Below are 17,500 nucleotides of genomic sequence, written 5' to 3'. Positions count from 1 at the left end.
TATATATGTATATATATATTTTTATATATATATATATATATATATATATATATATATATATATATATTTATATATATATATATATATATATATATATATATATATATATATATATATATATATACATATATATATATATGCTACATGTTGTTGATTAGTTAAACACATACTATATATATAGGCCAATAGTCGAACACTATTGTTTAAAAATAAATGGAATATACCCCGCTCTGGCGATTAGAAATAAGATATTGAAATTGATAATGTACTTGACGTCTCCTAATCAAATGGGATGAGCGTTGTTCTGGGGGTCGGCGCAGCTGGTTCCGATCAGTGACCGGGGAGCCAAGGAGGAGGAGGAGGAGGAGGAGGAGGAGGAGGAGGAGGAGGAGGAATTTGGGGGTGTTGCCCTTTTTTTTAATGCTTCCATGCTTCTCTCCTAGTGTACTCCCCTCCCGCAGCCCCTCCCTCCCGCTCTGTGAAGTGTTTGAGAGTGGAGGAGGCACTGCGGGAGTGTGTCAGTTCCGCTGCTGACTCGTACAGGCGGTTCCCCCGCGTTACCCGGCGGAGGAAAGCACCCGGTGGTGGATTCTTTCGGGCAGCGCCGTAACGTTTTAGCTGAAGCAGTACCCGCAGCAGCAGTAGTAGTAGGATTAGTAGTATGCCCGATTAGAACAAAGCGGCGTGAAACGGACGTAAACACCATGAGCGGCCGAGTGCTGAACGGCAAAATGCTGCAGCTGCCGGCGTCGCAGCGCACCGGGAGGACCATGCACTTTGTGTCAAGGTAAACCGGCCACACGGGAGGATGCACGGTTTATGGACGCATCGGGAGCGTTTCATTGATCTGAGTTAGCATGACACACAGCTCAGCGTTGTTACGGTTTTAACTTGAAGCGTAGACTGTGCGTAAAATGTAGCAAAGCAGCGTGTCTCATTGATGAATATATATATTAAAAACACGGCAGTTGTCTGGTGACATTGTTCACTTTGCAAGGGACTTCCTTTGATATAATTAGATGTTGAATGGATGTCCATGCGGCTGTATGGGAGATGGATGTTACAGTCGCTATTGTCCTGAATGCGCAGAGCCACGTTGAGGCGGCACTTGCAGTGATGCATGGATGAGATGGAGCCGGCGGATCACCGGCATTGTTGTTAAAATGAGGAGGACATGATACAGAGGAGATCCAGTTCGAGCTCATTAAATACACGGACTGATGAGTGGCGATTCTATTAGTTAAGCCAATGAATGTTCACACAAGCGTACACCAACACTTTCCTCCTTGAGCTGAAGCATTTTATATGGTCGACTGACGTCTCCATTGTCTTCGGCAATCGCAACAGTGACAACTGTTGGCTGATGTCCGGTGGGCTTTGAGCGGCAGGTATGCGGTGGGCGTGTGCGCATTGATCCGCTGCGGGGAGCTGTCGCGTCCGCGTCCTCGTGCGCGTGACCTACATTGTGAACGTCTTTCCTCCCGTTCGTCTGCAGCGATTGGATGAAAAGAGCAAGCCTTCTCCGTTTGCATTCACCGACGCCGCGTAGGCGAAGCGTCGTTTAAGATAACGTGTAAAAATACCTTGCAGTTACAACCCAAGGCTCCCTGGGAACGCGGAGGCTAATATGCGATTATGCAATTATAGTCGTTCTCACATGTGTGCACACCACGCCGCATTTGCATTTTCCAACAGCACACAGAAAGGATGAGGTGCATTTAAATCTGACACACACACACACACACACACACACACACACACACACACACACACACACACACACACACACACACACACACACACACACACACACACACACACACACACACACACTGTCATTCATATGGGTTACTAAGTGCCGGTTGGTGGGGGTTGCTCCAACTCTTTTGGAGAGCTGACCTGCACCACCTATCGACCCTTTATGTAAACCCATTAGAGCAGAGGAGCCAGATCAGGCCATTATTCTCTCCCTCTCTATCTGTCTGTGTCTCTCGCTCTTTCTCTCCATGCCACCCACACGCATACACATTGACATACACACACACACACACACACACACACACACACACACACACACACACACACACACACACACACACACACACACACACACACACACACACACACACACACACACACACACACACACACACACACCTACACACAAATCATTTCAACTTCAGGCCTTGGGCTGCTTGGCAACATAGGGTTGTGTTGCTGTATGTTAGTGTTGGAAATGCTTACCGTTTTCTGTCAAAATAATTGTACACACACACACACACACACACACACACACACACACACAGTGAGGTATAGAGTTAAAAATAATCAAACGTATGATTGATGCCAGAGGTGTTGGTATCGTTGAGTGTGTGGATATCTGTATGCAGTCCTGAGGTGTTTGTACGTGTGTGTGTGTGTGTAATCACACTGAAAACACGCATCACACAGAGGGGCCGCCAACCCAAAGAAGACTCGATGTACTGTGACCTCATAGCTGTTGGTGCAGAGAGCCAACATCAACTCGTGTGGGGGCCCTTTGTGGCCCTGGGTGAGGGCCCCGGGGACGATGGGAGGAGGTGGAACCCAACGGGACGCAGCGTGGGGGCAAGAGCCTGCACGCAGGGAGCTGGCCTGGTATGCACCAGGACACCAGAGAGACAGATACCTTACGCATGAGACCCTTTCTCAGCCAGCGTTGTTCACCTATCAGTTATTTCCATGTAGGAATTGATTGATTCCCTTATGTGTCTTTCGGGTGTATGCAACATATTTGCTTTACCGCATCCCCATAGCAACTGTTTCAACAGAGACCCACAGCTGTCAATAAAGCAGGTTTCACCAGACACACGCACGCACGCACACACACACGCATGCAGGCACGCACACACACACAGGGCATGCTCCACTGACCAGAACGGTGACCATAACATGCAGGGCTTAGGTCAAGACGGCCAGGGCTGATTAGAAGGATGATTAGGTTGTTTTGGCAATAGGCGGCGGTGCTGACTCAGAAAGTGAAGGAGTTAACAGCCACCTCCTGTGTGAAGCCTAATCAGAGGTAAAGGCTTGTTAAGAGTTAACAGGACACCATGGCTTCTTTGGTCATTCTGTGGAGCCTCTGTCATTACAATAGTAATAGAGACAAGCTGTATACCCTTTGTTACTAGCAAATTCTCTGTTTTCAAAACAGCCAGTCGCGTCAAAAGGTTACATGGAAAATGCAACACGTATCGGAAACAGTGTGTCCCTTTGGATGCATGCAACCATTGGTCCTTCATGCTAACGAGAGTTACATGGCCAACTTTGGGCATACACTGCCCTGGAAGCGGATTGTCTGTGGAAATGACGTACCGAGTGGGTCCGATAGCGCGGGTCCTGCGAGCCGTCAGCGTCAGACAGGGTGTTAAAGCCCTCCGTGATAAAATAGAAACCTTATCATCACCACAACGCCAACACCTCCAACTCCTCCATGCCCTGACACTCTCCATAACCGAGTCCTTCAAAACATCTATCCGCCGCTTTTATGGGTGTGCATGGATAACGCTTGGGCTCAATGTGGCTAATTACCACCCTAGGGTGCATCGAGGCAAGCGGACGCCACCCCTCTGAGAGGCTGACCCAGAGACGTGCGCTCTGGTCGATTGAGTCAGACTCCACTCGCTTCACAGCGAAGTGAACGAGTCGACCCTCGAGGGGTCACCCGAGTGACTGAAGCAACCGGTGAACAGATGCTCGTAATCTGCGCCTGTAAGACGCGTGCACACCTGCGCACTCGCAGGCAGGCAGGCACGCAGGCATACTCACACACGCACACACACGCACACACATCCACTAGGGTTTTATTGTACACCCAGGAGCGAGTGTTCACAAGCAGGGCTCATATTTTGACGAGGTGGTACCGCCTGTGGTTTAGTGAGTTCCTCTGTTACATCAAAGCCTGAGAGTGACCCACAGCCAGACTGTACCCCTTAACAGTCAGACGACTCTGAACCTCATAATAACCAGACAACCCTTTACCAGAACAGCAACACCGCCGTGTACCTGCAATGCTGTGTTGTTGTTTGTGCGATGGTGTGAAGTAGTTCAGTCTAGATTCCCATGTTAATAATCGGTTGGAGATGGCTTTTAGGGGCAACAAGTCCTTGATTTGGATTGGCTGATGTGAACCATCGGCACGTGAGTAAGAAAGGCTTCTCTTCACAATGGTGAAGAGTATTCTAGGAGTAAGGTATGACTATTGAGATATTAGTGATAGAAGTGATTTTGTCTGGATGAAAAACACATGGGCTGTCGCCCAGGTACAGAAGACCGGAACCCTGACTTATGATGAATCTCTCAGTGCTTTCTCTGTCTGGGCAGATTGCAGAGACAAGTGTTCCTCTCCAGAGAGTGAAGAGGGACTGCTCATTCAGCTTGTGTTGGAGCCAGGAAGTTCATGCTGAGGACTTGTCTTTGAACATTTGTGGGCGGGCGGGTGGGTGTATTTTCGAATGTCTGTCAAATATGCGTTCATCCATGTGTCGCGCATATACATCCCCGATATGTCTGTACTTGCGTATTTTTAAAGCGTACAATGCCAACAATTCCGACCGTGCCCGGGTATGTGTGTGCATGTGTCGGGGGTGCGTTCAGGGAGTGGGTCCCTGGGAACTGTTTGCTCGGAATGCAACGTGCAGGGTTCTGCGCTGCCCGGGGGGGGGGGGGGATGGCGGTTGGGAATGTGTACTAAACACACGATGAGAGCCTAAAGTGGCATGACCGCAAGCAGTGTTGAGTGACAGCAGGTGAGGTGCACACGCACGCCTCATAACCCGCGCCGCAGGCCTGTCCTTCTCCGGGTCTCCGGTGCGTGTGCACACACATGCAGCCGTCCACCTATGCGTTTCCTCACAGGGGGAGCGATTGCGTGTCTTTGTGTGAAAGCTCTCAACGTGTCGGCCTCATCTAAAAAATGCTGAAGGAACTCAATGGTCCTTTTTGTTCAGGCAATGTTTGGACAACCCTTAGCAGGTGATCAGTAGTGCCCTAGCCGGCTCTAAGGTCTCTTTGTTCAAGCGGGTTCATACGGGAAAGACCTGTACGGTCACATTTAGCTTCCTCCTTGGCTCAATTGTCTGGACTTGATTCGTTCTTTGGCTCTGTCTCAGGTTGTTTTTTTTCCGTCTCTGATTCGATTTTGCTCTCTCTATTCTAACACTCTCTCGCTCCCTTCCACTGTCATGTTGGGCTGTCTCTCTTTGTATCATCTCCATCCCCTTCACACAGTTTGAACAGCATAAATAATAAGCTAATTGTACCTGTGTTCAGAATCTCACATTTGGAGCCTGGTGCTTGTGATCAGCACCAGTCTTTTAACGACAATGCTGGCTCTTTTAGTCTTTATCGTTCATCGCGGAGCTTCTTCCCTCCTTCACACAGAGAGGGAGATGGTGTCCTGGAGATTGTTGGTGCGCCAGTATAACAGTTGAGCGGTTGTTCTGCCGGAGGTACGGCGGCAATGCCAAGCTCCTGCCCTTTCACCCATGGACCGCAGCTAGCGTCATGAGGACACAGAGTCTGCCCCATCTGCCTGGTGGTTTACCGTCTGTCGGTCTGTTTGTCTGTCTGTCTGTCCGCCTGTCCATGTAAATACATGTTTGAGTGTGTGTGTATGTGCATGTGTGTGTCTGTGTGTGTGTGAATGCTTGTGTGTGTGGGTGTGTGTGGCTGATGTTCTCCTGTGTGTGTGTGCAGCTGTTTGCAGATACTGATAATGTATTCTAACGAGTGGTAGCCACACGTCAGCGACCTTTCAGGGAACCGACTTGGCAGTCAGTCAACCGTTATTCTTGCACTCGCTCAAGCAGACAGAATAGTCTGGTATTATGGTACGTTTTTAATAGGGTGGGTGTTAGACAGCTAGTTCCTTGTTTCCAGAGTCGTACTTCTCAGTTCTCAGATCAGTACTTCTCAGTTCTCTGCTTTGTTGCCCTTTTTTTATATGTGATACACAGCTGAGCAACACACAGCTTAACAGTCAGCACTGTGTGTGTCTTTAGTGTGTGTCAGATCGTATTTGTGTGTGTGTCAGTGTTTGTGTGTGGGTGTGTGGGTGCCGCGTCTGGTACCTTCTCTTTCACAGCTGCTTCAAGTTAACAGCGACCTGGTCGGAGCGTGCATTATTTAAAAGCAGCACCTCCTTTTCTCTCTCTCTCTCCGCCTCCCTCTTCCGTTCCTCCACTCCCTCCCTTCGCTCTCGTATTTTTTTCTGCCGTTCAAACCAAAACATCCCCAGTGCGCCGTCTATTCTCCCAGCCGTTGAGTCAGCTGACAGTCCCGGCTTGGCCCGGGTCCAGAGGGGGAAACTCTATCCCAGGTCTGAGCCCCAGTGCGGGCCTCTCCTCTCTCCGGGGTTCCCCCCCTTCGTCCGCCCCTCCCCTGGTTCCTCAGACTCGTGTTTTCTCCATATTTCACACCAGGCAGACCTACCCATAGTGTAGTGGGGACGTCCATTCCGGCTCTCTCTCCCCCTGTCTCCTGGTCCTAGTGTGTTCTGTGGAGGGCCGTGGGGTGGGACTATCACTACAGTGCTTTATCAAGGTCAAGGGTGACTGGGTGACATGACTGTGTCTCTAGGCAACAATGTGGAAGTCGAGAAAGAAATCCCCAAAGGTTTTAATTGTTATGAAAGAATGACATATTATCAAAATGATATATCAGAATAGGAGAGAGTGGATAAGATCTGAACGATTTAAACTATTAAACTATTAAAACTGGTGTTCCTCGCCTTTTATCACAAGAGCTCAGAAGAGGTTCAAACTAAATAATTGTCTGTGGTTTCACCCTATTCTCAGATCTGGATTATTCATATCCTCCCACCCGAATGAGTGAACTTTAACCCCAGCTGAACTAGACAAAAAGATTATAATCCATGACTGTCTTTTCAAAGTTGTCTCCCTCTCTCTCTCTCTAAAGAGAGTTGCATCTCTCTCTCTCTCTTTCTCTTTCTATTTCTCTCCCTCAGCCTCAGTCGTTCTCTAAGGGGAGGTGTCTCTCTCACTCTAAGGGTCTCTGGAACCTATCTGAAGCATGTCTCTCTTCTTTGTCTCTACCTCTCTCTCCTTCAGTCCCCCCGGTTCCCCTTGTAGGGGCTACGGTATGAGAGGAGCTGGAGGTGGGCTTCTCCCAGTGTCAGCGTGCCCTGTACAGCGTCCTGCACTGTTCCTCCCACCATAGTCCTCCACACGGTTCCATATAAGAACCTTGGGGTGTTTGAATTCCCCTTAGCCTGTCCCAGCTCACATATTGGAGGGGCTTGATGGCCAACCTGGCCCTATGATGTGGCGTGGTGAACTCCACTTCAACTTCATTCGTCCCGCCAGGAGCCGGCAGGAGAGGAGATCATTAGAGATAAAAAAGTCCCTGTGTTTAAGGAGAACTGTTGCAAGACCTACTCTACTACCTACGCCTGATCTTTAACCATTTACTTGCTTTGTGTGTGTGTGTGTGTGTGTGTGTGTGTGTGTGTGTGTGTGTGTGTGTGTGTGTGTGTGTGTGTGTGTGTGTGTGTGTGTGTGTGTGTGTGTGAGAGAGTGTTTGAGGAGGGAAACCTACGTGTTTGAATTACTTTATTGCTCTTTTTTACCTTCATTCACAACTCGAGAATCATTACCTAGAATGTGTCACTGTGAAATGTGGAGTGATGGGGAATTGCACACAGACACCCCCCCCCCACACACACATTCACACACACACACACACACACACACACACACACACACACACACACACACACACACACACACACACACACACACACACACACACACACACACACACACACACACACACACACACACACACACAGCGTGAGCATGTTAGTGTGTGTCTGTGTGCTAAACCCTGAGGTTTTTGCTGTCATGGATATGCCGATGATAAATGCAATTGGGTTACTAAACTAAGATGGCCATTTAGGGCTGTGACCCCAACACCCCTTATTCTCTACACACACACACACACACACACACACACACACACACACACACACACACACACACACACACACACACACTCGCTTGGACCCCATGCATCCTTTAATCCTGGCGACAGATGGAATTAGTTGTAATTATGTGCTCATTAACTCCCGCCTATCCTGTAATCCCCCTTAAAGCAAACATACGGCTGCGTTGAGAGTCCATACATCATCGTCTCCTTTGTGCGTGTAACTGTTTACCGTATGGCTGCACGGTGCCATGTCTCATGGCAGCAGGAAGTAAGACTTAATATCCTGACAAACGGTAGCGGAGGAAGTGAACAGCTCCTGGTGTATGGTTAACCCGCTGAGCCGAGGCGGTTGGAGGGACATTGTTGTCTGTCAATGTTTCACTCCTGTGTGTTACTAAGTCTCTTTCAACACCAACGGGAGAATCCCCCCTCCCCCCCCCCTCAACACTGACCCGGGGGTTAACAGTAGAATAGCTCACCCAACAGTGACGTGAGAAATGGGGAGAAAGATAGCAGAGCGGCACTATCTTAATTACAACCGTTCTCACAGCCTTGTTCCATACATTGACTAAATATGCTATCGAAATTAATGATAATAATTTTTAATTTCAACCCCGATACGCATGCTGTTAAAACAGGGAGGCGTTTACAGTCGGTGGTGTCTCAGCAATGTCATCATTGGGGATGGAATCTGGTTGGATATGGATAATATGAACATTATCCTATCACTTCACAAAAGGTATTTTAATGTATGACAATTTGACATGAACCCTTTTTAACAGTTATGCATTTATAACATTGTGCATTGGTAATGTAACTAACATTACAAATACAACAAATGCTAAGCAATCCAGTTATCCAGTTATCTAGACAGTAAGCAAATACTTAACCTGTAGTTGACTCATCCAATACAATATTTTATTTGAAACAGATTCTTTTTAGTAGCAATCTGATATGCTCTTAGTAGAAGACCACTCTAAGTCCAAGTGTGTGTGTGTGTGTGTGTGTGTGTGTGTGTGTGTGTGTGTGTGTGTGTGTGTGTGTGTGTGTGTGTGTGTGTGTGTGTGTGTGTGTGTGTGTGTGTGTGCCCTGCTGCCAGGGAAGGGTTCCAGGTACCCGTATTGTTGACCATCTGTGCTTTCACCAACCACATTTCGCCCCCCCTTTTTACCCTTCGAAATGTCTTAAAGATTGTCACATTAAACCTTGAATGGTCTATTTTATTTGATAATAATTTAATCGTAAACGCATCAGACGGTACTCCGGGGACATTTAGACGGGCCTGTGTGTGTGTTGTGTACGGCCGGTCCGCAGAAGAGGTCTCTGCCAGGTCAGGCCTTGGCTGTGCGCGGGAGCGTGAAAGCTTTGGGTTTCCAACGGGCCCACGGGTGTGGCTGCTCATGCTGCTCTCCATGGAAACCCGGTCGTTACGTGTGTGTGTGTGCGAACGTACTCCTGCGCGCGTGGTTGGCGGGGTGACTTGCCGTGCATGTCAGAAACTGGACGTTAATCTATTTAGGACAGGGCCCATTCCTCATTCCTTTTCTTTTTATTGGCCGAAGATGACCATAGGATGGGTTCATAATTATACTGGAAGGCAGCTTTGCAGGGCTTTTGGTGGGGTTATAAAACCTTTATTTTTAATGTAGTGGTGGTGGTTAAGTAAAGAAACTTAACTGGACTGTAAGGTCACCAGGCATTAATGGATTGTGGCCCTTGGCTAGCTTTCCTTCCAAGCACGGCTTTCCTCTTATCTCAATCTGGATCCTATCTACCGGACTTGATTGATGTCGCACCGAGATTGCATTTGCGTAACCCCAGTCCTGATTGTTGGACTGAATCCGTTGGTGGGTCTTCTTGGCAGAACGTGGCAGATCGAGCTTTAGATAACCTCCCCCATCCTGGAGCGCTGAAGGCGGCGTTGGCTGCTTGCTCCTGGCTGACCCTGACCTTCAGGAGGTCGCGCTCCATTTACATTGAGACTTTTATCCAAAGCGACTTACAACCATTGAGTCACCGATCACACACCGACAGCGGAGTCAACCTCGCAGGGCGACAGCTCGTCAGGGAGCCGTCAGGATGAGGTGTCTCGCTCAGGGACACCTCCACACACTAAGCTTGGAGGAGCCGGAGATCGAACTAGCAACCTTCCGGTTATCAGTCAACCCGCTCCGCTCCCTTAGCTAATGCCGCTCCCTGAGCTCCACTTCCCCCCGCCGGCACGCTGAGCTGGACGCGCCCGCAGCAAGGCACGCTGAGCCTCTCTTAACTCGTCATTTTGTCCGACGCGGCCTCACTTATGTTGTATCCCTCGGTGTATAATCAAGGGGATTTATGATCTTCTTTAGCCCCCCTGGTTTCTCTGAGCCAGACGGGCACTGCCCTGTTTTCCATTCTCCTGAATGTCATCAGCCGACGCACGCATCATCGGACACCATCTGATTTAGCCATTCCGGATCCTACCATGCGATGGGGTGGATTTTAATAGGAATGGAAATTTCCTGTCCACTCGTGGCAGCAGAAACACTTTCCATCCACATTGGGTCGTAGTCATGTGAAAATAGAACTCTCCCCCCCGACCACGTATGTGGCGACACGTGGTAGATTGAGCCTCACGCTTGGAAGGATCCCTTTGCTCTGTTTTTATAGTTTTATTATTTTTATCAAACTGTTCATCCGTTGACACATGACTTTTGCCCCTCACAAACCCCTCAATCAGTCGTCTCTGCAAGAGACACGGTACTCCTGGTTTGTTTCCTGCGAGCTCCTCATTAGTGAGAATGCTATGTTCACCGGCACGAGGTCCCCACACGGTGCTCCGATTCCCCCTCAGCCTAGAGGGGAATTCAGCCTGAATAGCTTCATATTCATTTAGTTGCTAATTATGCATCTACTTAGTTTAAATCGGATAACTCCATTGATTGCCGGGTTGATTGTCATTGTATCGTCTCTCTGATCGAGTGATTGGCAGCTTATGCCACCTCTCTCTCTCTGCATAAGTGCATTGCCTCCTCAGTGGTCTCCTGGGACTATGAATCAGGTGATTAGTTAATTGGTTATCCAGCCCTTATGTCACTCCGGTGAGAAGGAAACGGTAAACATGCCCTCTTCTTTCACCAGCCGTCACCTTGTTGTAAATCCTCTCAACCAAGGTCGTGTTGTCAACCGAAGGCTATCAGCTCATTCAGGAAGTCCCTAACGGCTGACATCGCCCCCCCTTTTCCTCCACACTGTAGCAAAAAGCATGGTTTATTGTTTTGGCCTCCACACTGTTTGCTGATGTTAGCTTAGGGAATAGGTTATCAACCAATCAAAGTCTGTTTTCTAGAGCTGGCAGGACTCCAGCTCCCGGCAAGCTCTGCCACAATGCAGCCTACAGGCTCAGCTCTGCTGTCTCCAGGGTGGCTTTCTCTGACCTTTTTGTGATGTGACCATCACATCATCACTCACACCCCCTCCCAGAGGCAGCAAAAACACTGCAGGTGAACACAGAAGAAACATGAAACCCTGAGAAGAACCGGAAGATGCGTTTATGGCTGGTTCAGAACCGAAAAAAGGAAGAGGGAGAGGAACTGAGATAAGAGCAGAAACGATAAGAAGGAGGCACTATTTATGTCATGTGAGAAAATACAACAACTGTGGGCAAGAAAACAGAAATAAGTGTGTGCAAGTAGAATAGATGGAGACCTCCCTACCAGAGCGCTCTGTGCGCAGCAGAGAGGAGCATTCATTGAGATATCAGAGCAATTAGAGCCGTGGTCTGAATAGCAGGGGAGACAGAGGGCCATTAACCACACTGGGCTACTTAGCTCACTGGGCGCTATTGAACCACTCTCTGACTAGCTTATTAGGCAGTAGCACTGTGTGTGTGTGTGTGTGTGTGTGTGTGTGTGTGTGTGTGTGTGTGTGTGTGTGTGTGTGTGTGTGTGTGTGTGTGTGTGTGTGTGTGTGTGTGTGTGTGTGTGTGTGTGTGTTGTGGATGTTCCCCTTTCCTGCACATCAGACAAAGAGATGACATCTCTGAGTGATTCCTGTGTTTCTGTTCATGTCCTGATATCTCTTGATGACTGGATACTCAGCTGCTTTGTTTCAATGCCATTCTTCTCCCCTGGCACATGTGTGGTTTTATGAGGGATGACAGCGGGGGGGGGGGGAATATTTTTCTTAAACTAACCATAACCAACGTGGAACTTCAATCCACCGTGACTTCAGAGCCTATGTTGCATTTGGCTGGTTGGCAAGGAGGAAATGGAGTCTGGGTTGAACGATGAGTTTAATCAAACACACCTCAACCTAACCAACATTAAGTGCCGCCCAAAATCAAATCATTGTTGATTTTCATTTTACTGATTAAGTTAGTGCGACAGGAGAGCGTTTTTCAATGTCAAGTTTGTACCCTACGGCTGTTTGCTTACACTTGGTAGCCGTTTGCCAAATGCTGATGGGGTTAACATTCATGGGAATATTCAGCAGCTGTTTGTTTGACCCCTTATAATAGCTTTACTATACGGACATTATATGCATTTTATTTTGCTAATACATTTTAGATTTCTAATTTCAGATAACTATTTTGAAATGGAATGTGTGTGTGTGTGTGTGTGTGTGTGTGTGTGTGTGTGTGTGTGTGTGTGTGTGTGTGTGTGTGTGTGTGTGTGTGTGTGCGCGTGTGTGGGTGTGTCTGTGTGTGTGTTTGGGGAGCGAAGATAGGCCAGAGCAAATTAAGGTGAATTAAGTCGTGACATGTAAGCTGTGTGATTGTGATTCATTAACGCCCTGGGAGTCGGACACTAGCTAATCTGAGCCACCGTGAGACAAATGGACTCGCTAATATTAGCCTCCAGTTTCTGCAGCTGCTGAGAGAGAGAGAGAGAGAGAGAGAGAGAGAGAGAGAGAGAGAGAGAGAGAGAGAGAGAGAGAGAGAGAGAGAGAGAGAGAGAGATGTCTGCAGCTGGTGTCGAAGGAAGGAAGGAAGGAAGGAGGGGAGACGAGGAGAAAGGATGGGAGAAGGGGTGGGTTGTCGGGCTGCAGGAACAGCACAGGAAAGAACCAGAGATGGATCTTCTGGAGGGCTGATGAATCACGTCAGCAGAACGCTTCTTTATGTGTCATCCTCTCTTGAGCTCTCCTCCATCCTTTCTCTCCCTCTCTCTTTTCCCCCCTCTCTCTCTTTCTTCCCTCCCTCTCTCTCTTTCCTCCCTCTCTCTATTCCCTCCCTCACTCTTTTCCCTCCCTCTCTCCCTTCTCTCCCTCTCTCTTCCCCTACAATCGCTTGTTTTCCTTTGTTCCGGGTTCTTTCTCCCAAACCTCTTCCTACTTGACATACAGAGTCTCGGCCCTCTTTCTCACTAACAGTCCCTATTAGTCCTCTGCAGTGTCAATGGGAAAACCATCGAACAAAGAGCTGTGCAGAGGTGTGGAACGCTGTGTAGCCATGCTACACAGCGGTTGTTCTATCCAGCTCAGATCAGACTCATCAAATCAGATGTTGTTGTTGTTTTGGCTGCACCATAGGGCTAATTGGGGCCACTGAATTGTCTTGGTAATAGTGGTTATGAAATGACGGTGGTGATGCTGCTTTTAAAGCGCTGATTTTATCGTCCGTTCCAGTGGATGCTGGGATAAACAGCAGGTCACATCAGCTGATCTACGCAGGGCTATCGAGCTGTTGAACGTGAACCCTGACCCCTAGAACTCCTTTTGTGTCTGTCTGTTGTCTGTGTGTGGTAACAGTCACCAGGGCGATACAGTGGTTTCATTAATGTTGTTTTCATTCCAGTCGTGTGAATAATTCAGCAGAGAGAGAGAGAATTATCGTTCACCAAGGCGCGGCTGGGCGGGCAGACGGCGCCGGGCATGCCGAATAGCAGCAGGTTGTGAGACAAAGAGGATTCTGGAGAAAGAGGGACGTTATTAGTGACGCCCAATCCAACCGCAACATTAAGTCAATTCTTAATGATGTTTAGGAATGAAGCATGAAGGATCAGAATTAATGATCTCTAATCGTTGTTTGGGCCGCATCTTTTATGAACCTGACAGACCAGGTCCGGCGGGGCGTCTGGGCATGTCCGCCCTGCCACCGGGACTTAACCTTAATCTTATTTTGACGTACAGGCGCGGCAGCTTGACAGTCAGCCACTACAAACAATCTCATCATATCTAGTGTTTCAAAAACCCACGGGCTACGGGGGAGGTTGGGGGAGGTTGGGGGGGGGGTGGGGGGGGGGGCATCGTGCTCCCCTCTCCCTCCCCCATCCAGTGTCCACCCCTGGGCACAATGTGACCCATAGATGCGCCCATCCGGAAGGCATGGGCGCCCCCCACCCCTCGAACACGCCCTGAAAACCCCCCACCCCATCCCCCTCTAGTCCTAGACAGCATCAGTCCTCGCTTCCTTTATGGACTGACGTACCTACATGACCCTAATGAGGATCAGAGCCTGACCTTTACTTCCTTACCATGACCTACATACTGTACACACACTCATGGACGTGGCCCCCCCCCCACACATACATTTACACAGCACATACACGTACACACACAAACACACAGACCGTGTTACACATCGCTGATGACACTCTCCCCCTCTTTGTTCTACTTTATTTTCTGATATCAGATGACAGATGTGCTCCACTTACTTTGTATTAATTGAACTTAATATGTCGAGGCGTGTCATGTCGGCTGGAACTCAGACAGCAACTGGTTCCAACGAGTTGTTCACCATCACCCACATTTGGGTTTCTAAGTTTGGCAGCTTATTAAGAACTAAACGATGAATCATAACTGGATATGTTTTTCCGCTTTATAAAAACACTTTTACATTGGTTGTCATGTACATCCCTTTGCCCATCAGTTCATAAATCAGTTAAAACAGGAAGAGATGTTTCGCATCGTCGTGTTTTGTTGATATATTGCAGTGTTTATTGCAGTCTGGATAAAGTGTCTGTTCACCTGTCCCTACTTGTTACTGATGTTTGATGGATTGATGGATTCAGGAGGATTGATGTGTGTATTCATGTTTGTCTTTACAGTTGGGATGAGAGCAGCTCCATCAGCAGTGGTTTGAGTGACGGCTCGGACAACCTCAGCTCGGAGGAGTTCAACACCAGCCCCGTCCTCAACTCCCTCCCAACGACTCCTATTGGCTCCCGCAGGAACTCAGGGGTTGTGGTAAGTAACTTCAACCTATCCTATAAGGTATACACAGAGATACACCCAAATACTGCCTGCTGCATGAAGTCGAATAGGAAGCGTGTACTCGGTAACGAACCGATTCAGAGAACCGAAACGAGGAACTGGAAACTATATGAACATGGACAAAAAACTAAATCCTATTTCTATTCAAGCTTCTCTGAAAACTATATTATTGCATTCCACTTCCAGGTTGAAATCTATTTCAGAACATTTATTTTGGTGCATAAAATTGTCTTAAATTATGGACAAAACAAAACCTCACCAATGAAATCAGAGCAGAATCAGCCCTTCCCTCACGCCAGAGCTACCTCAGAGGTCCTTGTGTAGCTTGTAGCTTTGTGCACTGCAGCACACCTAGTGTAGCCTCGACTTACACACCAGACAGTATGAGACAGCGTGGGATGGAGCCTGTGTGTGGTGGGTGGGTTGGAGGGGGGCGGCTGCGTTCCTAGAGTGTGTGATGTAGGTCACACCTCCGCGCTATGGCTTATCTGACTGGTGTGGTGGGAGTGAAGGCAGACGGTATAATAGGAAGAGGAAGAGAAGAGATGGAGCAAATCGACGTAACCATGGCAACCCTAGCACAGAGAAGCCGAGAGTGCGCCACAAACCTTTGTCTGTATCAGTTGTCGCACAGACAGATCCAGGACTCAAAAAGCTGCACATAGACACACTCGTGCACACATATGTACGCATGTGTGAGTATACACATAAAACACACACACACACACACACACACACACACAGAAGCACACACACAAACACACACATACACACACACAGACAACTCTTGTCTCAGACACAGAATAAGATCACCTACATAGAGATACTGACACACACATGAAAACACACACACACACACACACAGATACTCACGCACACACACACACACACACACACAAAGCCATCTGCAGTCCTGTATCCCGGCCAACCAGCCGGAAGACCCTCAGTACCATCCTCCACGCCTTGGTGCAGTACCCATAGCAACCATTGCCCTGCAATGGCATCATTGCCATGGTAACCAACCCTCTTCCCTTCCTGTCCATGCTAGCACATGTATGTGTGTGTGTGTTTTTGGACCTTAAGTGTTTATCTCTATGTCTGTGGCGTTATTAATGTTTGCGTCAGATCTAGCAGAGCATGCATGTGTGACGCATTCTACCTTTTACAGCGTGTGTCTGAGAAAACATCAGTGTTTTATCAGCATCGGGTGGACGGACAGCACCCACGCACACTCTTAAACACACACACACACACACTCTCCTACGCATTCCTGGTGGGATGGGAACCTGTCCAAGGGGGTCTGTTTGGTTTTAATAAAAGAGGAATCCATGGTGACATGAGGGTGCAGCGATCTGTCCCGCGCCGACGCAGCCCAACGTTCACATGCTCTTTGACTCGCTGCCGGACCTAGGAGGAGGAGAACACCTGCCTCAACTCACACGCAGAGCTCACCGCTCCCTACGTCGCGCATACTCTGCAGCACCCATCAGAACTGGAACAATTACATTCCTACTTGTTTTTGAATGTTGGATGTTGGATTTCTTTTTTATTCCATAAATGACGGTGCTTTACAATATTGCCAACATCCACCCATTCATGCAACACAGTGTGTCAACACGGTGTCCACCATGCAAGGTGACAGCCAGCTCATCAGGAGCAGCTGGGGTTAGGCGTCTCGCTCAGGGACACCGCGGCGCTCAGCTCGGAGGAGCCCGGGCATTGAACGAGCAACCTTCAGGTGACCAGCTGACCTGCTCTACCTCCTGAGCAAACATGCCGCCCTATGCTTTTACTTCACTTTGCTTTCGTCCACGAACCGGTAATGGGGACGCACCGGTTCATCCTGAGTGGGTGTGTGTCCTGGGACGTGTCTGAGCTGCTGTCTGGGCTCAACGTCTCGTCGTGTTGAGCAGAGGAGCAGATAGGCCGGGGAGCGGGGAGGCGAGGCAGACAGGAAGGCCAGACAGGGACGGTTTTGAGTGCTCTCAGGCTCCACAGGAACCAGTCAGACGAGACAGTCCCACGTGTCTGTTTGACTTATTTCATTAGAACATTTCAACCTGGTCCGGGAAAGAGCTTTTGAAAAACAAGTCTGTGGTTCACTGGATCTGTATCCAATGAAACAAGCATCCATGTATTATCGTCATCGTGTTCTCCTCCCCCCCCCCCCCCCCCCCTCCAGCTCCGTACGGACGCAGAGAAGAGGACCCTGCTGGCGGAGAGCGGGCTGTCCTGGGACAGCGAGGACCCCAAGCAGGCCCAGCGCCAGAGCCTGGGCGGCGGGGGGCTCTACGACACGGGCAGCCTCAAGGCGGAGCCG

At 48.8% G+C, this 17,500-nt stretch overlaps 1 protein-coding gene across 7 annotated transcripts in view; it reads left to right on the top strand.

Annotated features, from left to right (window-relative positions):
* Nucleotides 1-17,500, top strand: part of LOC115552726 (neuron navigator 1) — a 99,671-nt gene that overhangs the window by 61,160 nt on the left and 21,011 nt on the right. For all 7 annotated transcript variants that reach the window (XM_030369064.1, XM_030369056.1, XM_030369059.1 and 4 more), the window contains 2 exons: nt 15,015-15,153; nt 17,363-17,500. The exon at nt 17,363-17,500 is cut by the window's right edge and continues 178 nt beyond it. In XM_030369064.1, coding sequence (XP_030224924.1) covers nt 15,015-15,153; nt 17,363-17,500 — 277 coding nt within the window. The remainder of the gene's footprint in view (nt 1-15,014; nt 15,154-17,362) is intronic.

The sequence above is a fragment of the Gadus morhua genome, chromosome 1 (genome assembly GCF_902167405.1).
Source record: "Gadus morhua chromosome 1, gadMor3.0, whole genome shotgun sequence".
NCBI classification, from domain to species: Eukaryota; Metazoa; Chordata; class Actinopteri; order Gadiformes; family Gadidae; genus Gadus; species Gadus morhua.
The sequence above is the reverse complement of the archived record's forward strand: the minus strand, read 5'-3'. Positions and strand labels throughout refer to the sequence as shown.